This window comes from Drosophila pseudoobscura, chromosome 3 (assembly GCF_009870125.1).
Source record: "Drosophila pseudoobscura strain MV-25-SWS-2005 chromosome 3, UCI_Dpse_MV25, whole genome shotgun sequence".
Taxonomy (NCBI): Eukaryota; Metazoa; Arthropoda; class Insecta; order Diptera; family Drosophilidae; genus Drosophila; species Drosophila pseudoobscura.
In genome coordinates, this window is record NC_046680.1 from 6,611,249 (window position 1) to 6,624,666 (window position 13,418).

Sequence of the window (13,418 nt, forward strand, 5' to 3'; positions counted from 1 at the left end):
GGACTAAAAACTAGCCCAAAACTACTGTATATATACTGTATGTTTAGTGGTTTTACTTAGGCAGAATTATTCAACGGAATCTCTAAATTGAGCAATATGAACGACTGTCCTCTTTCGTTTTCTTTTTTTTGACCATTTTCGCTAAAACCTTTTTTTACGCAAAATGCAATAAGAGCAAGTGTTTAAAATAAATCAGGCAATTAGAAAATAGATTCACTAATCGGATAAAATTATATGGGCATAGATAAAGGCCCGGTTGACAACATTTAAATCCTTGTCGATCACATTCAAAAAAGTTCGATTTGGCGCGCACCACTCGGTATATTTTGTATTTCGGTGCTGTTCTGAGGGTCATACTGTTGAAACTGGTTTTCGCCGCGCTCCCATGTGGTGTTTTTTAGTGCTAAATGGTATTTTTGTCTTCTATTAATTTAATTTTCAATTTTATATAAAAATCCAATAAATGCAAGTATTTCGAATAGGCCAATCATGTATAGAATTGATTTATCAATCGTACAAAATTGAGTGGGCATGGCTAAATGTTCTATATAAATAGTATTATTCAACGGAACAAAAAATATGAGGAATTGGTCGTTTTTTTTAACGAATTTGAATTCGCCGCAGTTCGCTTTAGCAACAATGAGTCCCATTCCATACACAATGTTGCGGCAACATTTACTTGAAACCCGTTTTTTGGTCAAAATAAAATACTTACAAGCAATTTAAAGAAGCAATCTTGTATAAAATGTATTTATCTATGCGATAAAGCTAAGTGGGCAAATCTATATAGCTTTGCACTACCCGATTCGCCGCAGTTTCGCTTTAGCAACAATGAGTCCCATTCCATACACAAATGTTGCTAATTTACCAGCAACATTGCAGCTGATTTGTTGTTGAACTTTTTTGCTTAAACCTTCTTTAGTCAAAATACAATAAAAGCAAGGACTAAAAACTGGCCAGTTAAGTAGAAAATTTATTCATTTATCGAATAAAATTATGTGGGCATGGATAAAGGCTCGGTTGACAACATTTAAATCCTTGTCGCTCACATTCAAAAAAGTTCGATTTGGCGCGCACCACTCGGTATATTTTTCAAATGAGACCGTATATTTCGGTGCTGTTCTGAGGGTCATACTGTAGACTGGTTTTCGCCGCGCTCCCATGAGGTGTTTTTTAGTGCTAAATGGTATTTTTATCTTCTATTAATTTAATTTTCAATATTACATAAAAATCCAATACATGCAAGTATTTCGAATAGGCCAATCATGCATAGAATTGATTCATCAAACATATAAAATTGAGTGGGCATGGCTAAATGTTCTATATAAATAGTATTATTCAACGGAACAAAAAATATGAGGAATTGGTCGTTTTTTTAATCGAATTTGAATTCGCCGCAGTTCGCTTTAGCAACAATGAGTCCCATTCCATACACAATGTTGCGGCAACATTTACTTGAAACCCGTTTTTTGGTCAAAATAAAATACATTAAGGTAATTAAAAGAAGCAATCTTGTAGAAAATGCATTTATCTATGGGATAAAGCTAAGTGGGCATCTATAGCTTGAAATATAGGCAATACCCGATTCGCCGCAGTTTCGCTATTGCAACAATAAGTCTCATTCCATACACAAACATGTTGCTAACATACCCTGGGGGAAATGGATGTTCTAGAATTGTGAATACGTTTGTCTTACAAGGCTTAGTAGGTATGAGGATCGATACAAGATACTAATAATACACATGAATAAGTCAAAAACAAATCAATTTGAGAAAAGGTCTTAATAAATTGCGTTTGATCTACATATAAAATTAACGAAATAGGGTGCACAAAGGCCTATACACGCATCATGTCTTCAAATACTAGCAGCATTGCGACCCTTTTTTGCAACCCTTTTTTACAATAAATACAATAAAAGCAAGTGTTAAAATTAAGCCAGTTAAGTAGAAAATTGATTCATCAATGGGCTAAAATTACGTGGGCATGGCAAAATATTTTATCTTGCTAGTAATATTCCACGGAATATCAAAAACGAGGAATATGTAAAATATAACTAGTTCGTCAGTATATTTACGGTATATTTTTGAAAGATTTCGGTATGTATCGGTATATTTCCGAGTGTCGGACCGTTCACCTTATCGATAAGTCCGATAAGTTTCTTTCTTTCTTTTGCTTCAAAATGCAACATTGCGACTGTTTATGTGGTGAACTATTTTGTTTAACCCTTTTTTACAATAAATACAATAAAAGCAAGTGTTAAAATTAAGCCAGGTAAGTAGAAAATTGATTCATCAATGGGCTAAAATTATGTGGGCACGGCTAAATGTTCTATATAGCTAGTAATATTCAACGGAATATCAAAAACGAGGATTATGTAAAATATAACTAATTCGTCAGTATATTGACGGTATATTTTTGAAAGATTTCGGTATGTATCGGTACATTTCTGAGTGTCGGACCGTTCACCTTATCGATATGTCCGATAAGTTTCTTTCTTTCTTTTGCTTCAAAATGCAACATTGCGACTTTTTATGTGGTGAACTATATAACCCTTTTTTACAATAAATACAATAAAAGCAAGTGTTAAAATTAAGCCAGTTAAGTAGAAAATTGATTCATCAATGGGCTAAAATTACGTGGGCACGGCTAAATGTTCTATCTAGCTGATAATATTCCACGGAATATCAAAAACTCGGAATATGTAAAATATAACTAACTCGTCAGTATATTTACGGTATATTTTTGAAAGATTTCGGTATGTATCGGTATATTTCCGAGTGTCGGACCGTACACCTTATCGATAAGTCCGATAAGTTTCTTTCTTTCTTTTGCTTCAAAATGCAACATTGCGACTGTTTATGTGGTGAACTATTTTGTTTAACCCTTTTTTACAATAAATACAATAAAAGCAAGTGTTAAAATTAAGCCAGGTAAGTAGAAAATTGATTCATCAATGGGCTAAAATTATGTGGGCACGGCTAAATGTTCTATATAGCTAGTAATATTCAACGGAATATCAAAAACGAGGATTATGTAAAATATAACTAATTCGTCAGTATATTGACGGTATATTTTTGAAAGATTTCGGTATGTATCGGTACATTTCTGAGTGTCGGACCGTTCACCTTATCGATATGTCCGATAAGTTTCTTTCTTTCTTTTGCTTCAAAATGGCTGATCAGGTAAGACTTTCGGAAAATGTGTTGAAATTAATCATTTATAGCGGTTTTAAGGCGGATGTGAGGTAAATAGATAGTGCCAGATGGAAAGTAAGTGAGTTGTGCGTGAATAAACTTTGTATGGAGGGATGTCAAGTGATGCGGAAGAAGAAACTGTGGTCCATGTTCAACCTAACCTTACTTTAGCGCATGGTATCTGACAAAGTGTACACGAAATGTATTCCAGCAAACTGAACGTGCATTCCGCAAACAACATGCGGTGGCCACTGTGCGGCGCAAGAGTATTAATCTCAAGAAGCGGCCACGTTTCTACCGCCAAATTGGCTTGGGCTTTAAGGCTCCAGCCGAGGTAAGAGGTTCAAAGGCAAACTTTGACTAATGTTGCGCCCTCCCTCGTTTTGTTTCCGTTTCAATCCCGCACGCTGAACGTTCCTGCCTGCCACCCGCCCACGATACGCTCCCACTTCCACTAACCAGAACGAGCGCGCCTTCCAAAAACAATTTGGTGTGAACCTAAACCGCAAGGTGAAGCCAGGCGTCACCAAGAAGAAGATCCTCCGCCGTTATCGTGATGTCGGTCTGGGTTTCAAGACCCCTCGTGAGGTGACAGTCCCGCTCGATGCTTAAGTATTCCTCAACTAATATGTTTATCTTCTCCACCGCAGGCCATCGATGGTACCTACATTGACAAGAAGTGCCCCTGGACTGGCGATGTTCGTATTCGTGGTCGCATCCTGATCGGTGTTGTCCGCAAGACGAAAATGCAGCGTACCATTGTCATTCGTCGTGACTACTTGCACTTTGTGCGCAAATATAGTCGTTTCGAGAAGCGTCACCGCAACATGAGCGTCCACTGCTCGCCCGCTTTCAGGTAATCTCGAATCTCGGACGCCACGAACATCATACCTTCACTTCTCTGATGATAAAATCATGACGGTCTTCATAAAACAAATTGCTGAAGAAACTTGACTCTTTTTACTAAACGTAAAAATACTGAACGAACCCCCGAACCTAACACGATGTGCAACTGAATGGCGGAATTAGTTTCTAATCAAAATTGTAAATTTTTTTTCTTGCAGAGATGTTGAGCACGGCGACATTGTCACCATTGGCGAGTGCCGTCCCCTCTCAAAGACTGTGCGCTTCAATGTACTGAAAGTCAACAAGGGTCAGGGTGCCAAGAAGAGCTTCAAGAAGTTTTAAATGAGGACACCAGCGGAAAAGATAATATTTGTAGAATTTATTCTTTTTGAATAAAACAAAAATTTAACTTTAATCGCTATTATTCCACAGTCCAGTCCTCTCAGTTTCCACAGCATTTTCAGAAGATGCCGGCAGCCACTTAACTCAAAGGTATGTATAAAACTATCAAATGATATACTACTACGTATATTTAATTGATATTCTGATGATAAAATCATGACGGTCTTCATAAAACAAATTGCTGAAGAACCTTGACTCTTTTTTACAAAATGTAAAAAAACTGAAACTTTTCAATTAAATATTAAATTACCTGGAAAACGTACCAATTCCCTACTAATGCAATGTTATTTTTTTCAGAATTCAAGATGACCACTCGTGAAAGATAAATCAATTAATAACGGGAACTTGTATGAAATTTTTGTTATAATAAAAAAACTTTCAATCCGAAATAAAGGTTGCCAGAATAATGAATTTTAATATATTTAAAAGGTGCAGAAAAATGGAATACAATACCAATTTTTAATTATGAAGAAGCAAGAAATTCTCAAAAATATCGGCTTAAAGGACCTACTCGGATGTGGCAGTATTTAGCAGATTATCAACCATCATGAAGATATTTTACCGTTTAAAGTAGGGTTATTAACTTATCGAACTTATTCCTATTAACGACTGATATCCCTGTTATTCTGTTAAACTGATTTTGGACTTTTTCGACTATCTTCTTATCGAATTCTGATATAACGCTAATTTCGGACTTTGTTATCTTTTGCTTGTAGCAGAACGCTAACTGAATGAGTTAGCGTGTTGACTGAGAAGTCGAGATCCTGCTGAGTTTTCTGGCAGCACTTGAAGAATCAACAGTGCAATATTCGCTCCTTGTAAAATGTAGCAAAAGTTTTCAAGCCATCTCAAGATCTGGAAATCTTGGTGCGGCACTGGAAAACACCTGAAAAAGAAATAGTTGCAATTAGGATCCAATAAGGTTCTGTTCGCGATTATTCTTCTTAGCTGCGCAGCTATAGTCACATCAAAGACCAGGGATTATCGCAGAATTTTCCAATGAACGAGTGCTCAGAACTGGTATGGTATGGGATCGATTAAAAGCAGTTCTTGCGAACAGAAAAAGGAAACACGGAGAAATGTCATCAAAATGATGAAGTTCATCAGAAAACATAATAATTCAACATGATAATGAATTTTCCGGGGGATCATATTCACAGAGTACATAAAGTACGTTGTATATAATTGACAGGAATTCTTGAAACTCTTCAGTTGGCATTAACACTAAGTGCCGATATAATTTCGATACGCGAAAAAGCAGCTGTCCACAGTACATACGCAGTTTTCAGAATTTTCGCGCACAAATCGTACTTAAGTGTATCATTTATTCCAATAGATTGCATTTAAATCCTTTTCGCTCATTCACTTTCAAGCAATTTATATTTGGCGCGCACCAATCGTATCCAGTCGATAATATCGATAACCGAACTTGAATCCCATACATTTCTGGGCATACCCTGGGGGAAATGAATATTATAGAATTGAGATTATGTTTGTCATCCCAGGCTCCAATAAATGCAAAAATATTTTAGTCTCTGTTTGAAACCTATTTCAACGCTATTTTGCAGCTTATTGTCTTCTTACAGAGACCCCAAATAGGTATCAGGATCGATATATGTATGTATACAATATACATATACAAGATACTAAGAATTTACATGAATATGCCTGAATGAATATCAATACATGAATATCAATATGAGAAGAGGTCTTAATGAATTACGTTTTATCTTCATATCAGCTTCATACTAAACTAACGAAATAGGGTACACAAAGGTCTATACACGCATCATGCCTTCGTGTCTTGTTTGTGGAACTATTTTGTTTAAACCTTGTTTAAACCTTAACAGTAGCCAATCTTGTACAAAATTTATTCATCAATGGCCTAAAATTATGGGCAGAACTAAAGGTTTTAGTTAGCCAGAATTATTCAACGGAATCTCTAAATTTCCACAAATAGTGTGCCCATTTTCGCTAAAACCTTTTTTGTTTGACCTATTTCGCCATAACCACTTTTTTCGCAAAATCCAATGAAAGGAAGTATTTAAAATAAGCCAGTCAAGTAGAAAATAGATTCATTAATTGGATACAATTATGTGGGCATGGCTAAATGTTCTATCTAGCTGATAATATTCCACGGAATATCAAAATCGGAATATGTAAAATAGAACTTGAATTCGTCAGTATATTTACGCGGTATTTTTTTAAATTAAGAGGTATATTTTGGTATATTTCTGACGGTCGGACGGTATATTCTAACAATAAATCCGCGGTCACACTGCTGAATACGAAAAACAAGAAAATGGAAACTGGACCTAGTGCGGAAATTGGTAAAATAAAATTGAAAAGCTTAGCTAGTTAAATATAAGAAGCCCGGTTCAGGTCAGGCCTGAATCAAGCCACCTACCAGCTGGAAACGAAGGAGTTGGCCCATTGAATAAACAACTTGCATTCAATTTTTTAGAGCTCCTAGAGCGCGTATTGTTGCGTCTGGGCAATACAGACAGCGATGAGAAGTTGGAGACCACGGTGGGAAAGTTTCTAACTCCAGTGATACTTAAGATCAACTCTCCCCACAATGAAGTCCGCACAAAGGCAAGTAAATGGCCAAAATAGAGCCGCAATGGTGCCGGTTAACGGCGCCCTATAGTACCATGACGGTGCAAAAAATTAAAGAGTCATTTTTGACTAATACATTGCACTTCCCCTCCTGCAGGTTGTGGAGGTGCTAACTCACATCAAGCGCCGGCTCGCCTCTCGAGCACAAGTGCAGATCCCCGTTGAGGCTCTTTTGGACCAGTATGCAGCCAATAATAGCACCACATTTCTCAAGAACTTTGGCATCATATTCATAACGATGGGATTTCCGCGTCTCCCGCTGGAGCATCAAACGGCGTTGGCCGCTAAAGTAGTTGGTAGCGAGGACAAGCTTGAAAACTACCAGGACAAACTCTTCACACTTCTGTTGCCCATATTGAGCGATATGAAGATACCGGATGATCCCGCACAGCGAGCGTCGCTGCTGAATCTTCAGGGGAAGCATTCGATAAGCACGAATTTCCTCTCGCTCCTTCAAGACGTACTGCTCCTTCCCTATGGCATCACCCAGGAGCACGATGTCCCTCCAGGTCTCAGTGTTTACAACTTTAAGCGGGTTATTGCCAATAACTGGCGGGCCGAAGAGCTTGAGAAGGTTAAGAAAGGCATCGTTCGGTTCCTATGCGTCGGCGTTTTCAGCGATCTCCAAGTTTTTGTGCCGCTCGTGGTGGCTTCGGCAGATACTCGCTTCAGTGTAGCGACGCCGGCCATAGCTGAGCTAAGCAAGCTGTGCACTATGCTGGACTTCAGTAATCCAGCCGTCACGGCTCCCCTCTACACCCTCTTCATTGGTAATCAGAGCAAGTTGCCAGATCGCCAGACGCGTCCCTGCTGCGCCCGTGTCCGTCAGAAGCTGCTGCAGTATCTGATCAGGTGCCGTGGCAAAAGCATCAATGTCACCAAGGGACTGCAGGTCATCTTTGAGGGATTGTTTGGCACAAACACCAATCAAAAATGCAAGGTTTTGGCCCTGCAGTTTGTGGAACTGGTTCTAAAGGAGTAAGCGATAGATTTATAAATAATCAGCATTCCTGTTCTCATGTTACTTTACCCTTTTTCCCGCAGCGGACCACGTGATTTAGTCTCCAAGGTTTCCAAGGTAATCCTCACTGGCATCACCAAAGTCATTGGACGCGACACAGCCGAGCCCAATGATGTGCAGAATGCGGCATATTCAGCCCTGGCCCAACATGCCCGTAGTTTCCCTAACGACGTTAATCAGGATTTAAAGCTGGTGCTGGGCTATTTCAACAACCTGGCAAACAGTGAACCGGACTTGCACTCCTCTATACGGGAGGCATTAGTCTCCATGGCTCCGGCATTCGCCTGGAAAACAAAGGAGGCCACCGATGCCATGGATGTGGATGATCCTTCCGTGGACCCAACCGAGGTGAAGCTGGATGGACAGCATCATCTGCTGCTGGCCATGCTGCTGGACAACGCCGAGTCGAAGGTACAGATTGTACAGAATGTGACGAGCGTCTTTCTAACCAGCTGCTATCCGGAGTATTTTGCGCCTGCCAGATACCTGCTGCTGCTCATCGCAGGCGAACGGTAACTGCATATCTTGATTCATTACGTATCTATGTTTCCTATTGATGTATTTCTCTTTCAACGCTTAGCAATTCTCTGCGTGAGAATGTGACCACCTATCTGTATGGCACCTCGAAGAAGGATCATGTCAACTACAGCCTGATCTCGTCTATTGAGAAGGCGGGAAACCACAGCAACAGCGAAACTATCAGCGACTTCAACCATCTCTCGCTGGAACAACGCCGTGTGGTGTTGCCAAGTTTTAAGGTAATGATGTCGCATGTCCATGAAATGGCCAACAAGCGACTGAAGAAGAACAGCTCGTGTGTGGTGGTGGGACGTACCAAGCTTCCGTATAGCCTCGAGGTTTATGAAGAGCTGCTTGACTATTTGCGGCTGTGTTTGTGGTACTCGGCTGGGGTTGTGGCTGCTCCGGGCGATGAGAAGTATACCACCGAATTGCGTGAATATATCAACATCAACTACGATGACGAGGAGGGCAATGCCATCAATCAATATGTTAAGTTTGTACAGCGTGGTGTAGAGGCCAAAAGAAGTGAGTAATCGAATGGAACCAATGCTATGTTCTACTAACGTTATGTTTTTTCCCAGGTGAATCGAATCTTATCTGTCTGTACGACCTGTTGACTGCCGCCCCAGACCTGTTTGCAGCCAAGAACTTGCATCTATTGGAGCCTCTGAGCAACTCCCTGAAGGATGTCTCCGAAACAATGCGGATCCATGTATCCCAGGTGTATGCCATTCTGTGGGCCTCAGGCCTCGATGATGATCAATTCGATGAAGAGGTCGCTGAGTGCATGGTCAGCCTCACGCAGAAAACCCTGGAGCACAAGCATGGGTGGCTTCTGGTGCTGGGACACGCATTCAATCGAAAGATTGCTATGCTCAAACAGTCGAACACGCCAAAGGATTATTCCACATGGCCGCAGTTTATCGAGGCAGTGAAGATTATTTGTAAGTAATCGCTTGAACGCTTGATCGCAAAATAGATATTTTACCAATTATTTATTCTTCCAGCCAAAAACCTGTGCGAGTCGCAATGGCTGCTTGTTTCGGCTGCCGTAAAATGCTTATCCATGATCGGCAAGGCAGTCCAGATACCAAATGTCAAAGTAGAGATTCAAGCGGCCGTCAGCAGCAATGGTGGCGATGACGATGAGGAAATGACCGAACTCCAGAACATTGAGGCTTCCACCAAGCTGCTCATCTTTGGTGTGGTTTTCCAACTGCTGCGAAGCTCGTCAGCCCGCCAAAAGAATCGGGAGGAGGCAGCCAAATGTCTGGGCTATCTGGCAATCGGCGATGGCGAACACTTCACCCAGCGCAACCTAGAAAAGTTCCTTACCTTGACCAAGGTACAAAAGGATGCAGCCCTCAATATAGCTATTTCGGAGGCGATTGTGAACACCCTTTGCGGCTATGATGTCAACAAGGGGCAACCATCCGAGGAATTTGTAAATGTACATTGCGACGACGCTACCTTTGAGAAGTTCCTTAACTCCCTTATCCGACTGGTCACTGAGCCCAATCCACACTCCCGTCAGGCCATTTCAGTGTGGCTGCTGGCCGTGGTCAAACACTGCAGCAAACGGCCCGCTGTGCTTCGCAAGAAGGAGCTCCTGCAATTCGCATTCACCGAGCTTCTATCCGACGATAGTGGTATGTGAAACAACATTTTATACTCTTGAAGAGTGTATGGTTCGGATCTGAGCACAGCTGTATGCTAAGCTACCATAGATCTTCGCGATTCGGTTCGTTATTCTTTATTTTAATCTATTATTGCCTTTAATTGCAGAATTTGTGCAGGATGTTGCCTCGCGTGGCCTTGGACTAGTTTACACCCTTTCCGATGCGGGCAGTCAAACCGACTTGGCCAACTCGCTACTGGATCAGCTTATTGGCGGCAAGCGGAAGGTGAATCAGGTCTCTGCCGACACCGAACTCTTTGCCGAAGGTATGCTGGGTAAGACCCCGACCGGCGGAAACATAACGACCTACAAGGAGCTGTGCTCCCTGGCCTCGGATCTCAACCAGCCGGACATGATCTATCAGTTCATGCAGCTGGCAAATCACAATGCAGCGTGGACCAGTAAGCTGGGAGCTGCTTTCGGACTGAAGACCCTCTCGGCCGAATCCAAGCAGAAGATGCAACCGTATTTGGGCAAAATTATCCCGCGTCTATATCGCTACAAGTACGATCCTACGCCCAAGATACAAAACTCGATGATTTCCATATGGGACACGATTGTCAGCGACTCCAAGGAGGTGACCGAGAAGTATTACTGGGATATCCTGCGCGAGCTGCTAGACAATCTCACCAGCAAGGAGTGGAGAGTGCGTATCGCCTGTTGTTTGGCCGTAAGGGATCTATTAAAGCGTCCCAATGGCCTAAAGCTTCGATCAGAGGAACTGGTACGGCCCATTGGCAGTCCGAGCCGTGTCACGCCCGACGCCATGCAGGTGGACGAGGCGCCCGAACCGGAGCTAAAGGAACTCTGGTTTCAGCTCTTCCGTGTCATGGATGACATACACGAGGGTACTCGGGTCACTGCGCATGGCACGGCTTCATTCCTGGGCAAGCTCTGTGTGATCGCAGCCTCCTCGGACCATGGCAAGTCAGGCACAGCAGTCGCTTCCTCAATTCTTCCCTACCTTTTGGAGACGGGTGTAGGCCACAAAGTCGTCGAGATACGAAAAGTTAGCATTAAAACCATATCAGACATGATCGACTCCTCCGGGTCGCTCATAGCCCCGCACCTAGTTACTCTGATTCCCTGCCTTCTGCGCGCCACCGGGGAACTTGAAAACACAAAGCTATCCTATGTGTCCACACGCCTCGGCGCCAATAACGAGGCCCAGGAGGTGGTCGACACGTTGCGCGCCGAGGCAGCCAAGTCCCACCACACCATGGAGACGATCAGCAAGTGCGTGCGGTACATCGATTACCCAGTGCTAGAGCGCATGACTCCCGAAGTGCTCGAGCTGATGAAGTCCAGCGTGAATCTCGGCACCAAGATTGGATGTGCCCACTTTGTCTGCCTGGTGAGTCAGCCCAAAAGCTAGATGCACTGTTTCCCCGATTACATCGATTCTTATTCTGTTTTTTCAGATCAGTATCCGCTTGGGCAAGGAGATGACGCCCGTGGTGGGCAAATACCTACGCGCCTGCTTTGTGGGAATCAAGGATCGCAATGTTACTGTGCGGAAGTATAACGCTAGCGCGATTGGTCATCTCCTGGGACTGGCTAAGGAATCGTCGATCAAGAACTTTTTTGCCAAATTGGATGAGCTGTACTTGGAGCAGCCAAACAACCGCTCTATCGCCCTGACCATACAGTCCATCAACAAGCGTCACCACGAACTGCTCAAGGACTACATGGACAGCATGCTCCCGCTGATCTTCTTTGCCATGCACGAGGAGCCCACAGAGGAGTCGAAAGCCAATGTGGAGCTGTGGAAGGATCTATGGAACGACACTAGCCCCGGCGATGCGGGAATTCGTCTCAATTTGAACGTGATCATTCCCAAACTGGAATCGTCGCTAACCGACGCCAGCTGGTCACGCAAGGCACAGGCGGCCAATGCCATCCAGACAATTGCCACCCGTCTGTGCAGCAGCCTCGAGGAACCGGAGCGAGTCCGTCTCATCCGACTGCTGTTGAGTGGTCTACAGGGACGCACGTTCGAGGGAAAGGAGCGACTACTGCAGGCCCTGGCTGCTCTCTGCAAGGGACTTGACCGCAACAACGAGATCTGTCCGAGCATTATTGAGGCGGCAATGCGTGAGGCCCGCAAACGGGAGCCAGTTTACCGCACATTGGCCCTGGCTGCCCTGGGCGACATCTTGGATCAATTGGAGGCTGATCGCTTTGAAGATGTTTACGACATGATCTGGAATCTGCTGGAGAAGAAGGATCTCCGCGACCCCCAGTCGGATGATGAGGAAGAGCCAAGCAAGGATCTAACGGCCGATGAGCGCAACAAGCGAGCGCAGACACTCAACAAACTGAAGGAGGTGGTCTGGGAGACGCTGGGTAAATCGTGGCCGCGCCATTCGATCGAGACCCAGCACAGATATCAGCTCTTCTTCGCGGCGAACTGCACCAGCATCCTAAGCGAGAGCACGCGTCCGGTTCAGGTGAGTCTGCTCGCCGCCCTCACCAAGTACATCGAACGGCTGTACATCTTCGATGAGTCGGCCAAGATACCCGATCTCTCGCAGATCAATCAAGAGAAGAAGCTCAAGACAGAGACGCCAATCCTGCAGACGCGTGAGGCCATTGTGGGCAAGATTTGCAGCGATGTCCTGGCCGCAGTCTCTCTGGCCGCTGGTGTCCCGCACACGGGACTCAAGAAGGAGGCCCTCAACATTGTTCTCATGCTCATCAAACGCCTCAGCATGGCAAAAGATCAGCAGCCGTTGTCCGTTATAAAGCAGAGCTTCGAATCGAATCTAACCAAGTTCCAGCGCGACTCGGCCCCCGAAATCCGTTGTCGTATCAAAGATATTGAGGATAAGCTCAGCCAGTTGGACAGTGTCAATTAGAACTAAGGATCGATCGATATAATTGTGGGTGAAAGAGAAAGATGCCAGCTCGGCGTAGCTTGGGGTTAAGTCTGGAAGTAAATCGTGGCTGAATTTAAAAGAGATTCTCCTTTTGGAGAAATATTTATATTATATATGTGTCTGTGTATAAAGTATTCAAAATGTAAAGAAAATATACTTCGCTGTCGAGTGAACGATAATCCATATTTTGTGTGTCTGTTGATCCCTTACTACGGTCGCCACTTAAATTACCCAAAAAAACAAAGGTGTTTCATCCA

The 13,418-nt window shown here is 43.2% G+C and overlaps 2 protein-coding genes across 3 annotated transcripts; both read left to right on the forward strand.

Moving 5' to 3' along the window:
• Window positions 1-3,068: 3,068 nt before the first annotated feature.
• RpS11 (ribosomal protein S11) lies at window positions 3,069-4,849 on the forward strand. 2 transcript variants are annotated; one of them, XM_033378212.1, is made up of 5 exons: window positions 3,069-3,182; window positions 3,657-3,782; window positions 3,845-4,050; window positions 4,259-4,532; window positions 4,740-4,849. In XM_033378212.1, the coding sequence occupies exons 1-4, from the start codon at window positions 3,090-3,092 to the stop codon at window positions 4,380-4,382; spliced, it is 549 nt and encodes a 182-aa protein (XP_033234103.1). In that variant the 5' UTR covers window positions 3,069-3,089; the 3' UTR covers window positions 4,383-4,532; window positions 4,740-4,849. The 2 variants fall into 2 exon arrangements, with proteins under 2 accessions (XP_033234103.1, XP_001360357.3); XM_001360320.4 differs by lacking the exon at window positions 3,657-3,782 and adding an exon at window positions 3,406-3,528 and having other exon boundaries at window positions 3,156-3,182.
• Window positions 4,850-6,690: 1,841 nt separating this feature from the next.
• On the forward strand, window positions 6,691-13,344 carry LOC4803682 (proteasome-associated protein ECM29 homolog). Its single transcript, XM_001360322.4, has 9 exons — window positions 6,691-6,772; window positions 6,907-7,037; window positions 7,159-8,039; window positions 8,106-8,594; window positions 8,663-9,129; window positions 9,186-9,548; window positions 9,612-10,253; window positions 10,390-11,636; window positions 11,704-13,344. The coding sequence occupies exons 1-9, from the start codon at window positions 6,745-6,747 to the stop codon at window positions 13,138-13,140; spliced, it is 5,685 nt and encodes a 1,894-aa protein (XP_001360359.3). The 5' UTR covers window positions 6,691-6,744; the 3' UTR covers window positions 13,141-13,344.
• The last annotated feature ends 74 nt before the right edge of the window (window positions 13,345-13,418 follow it).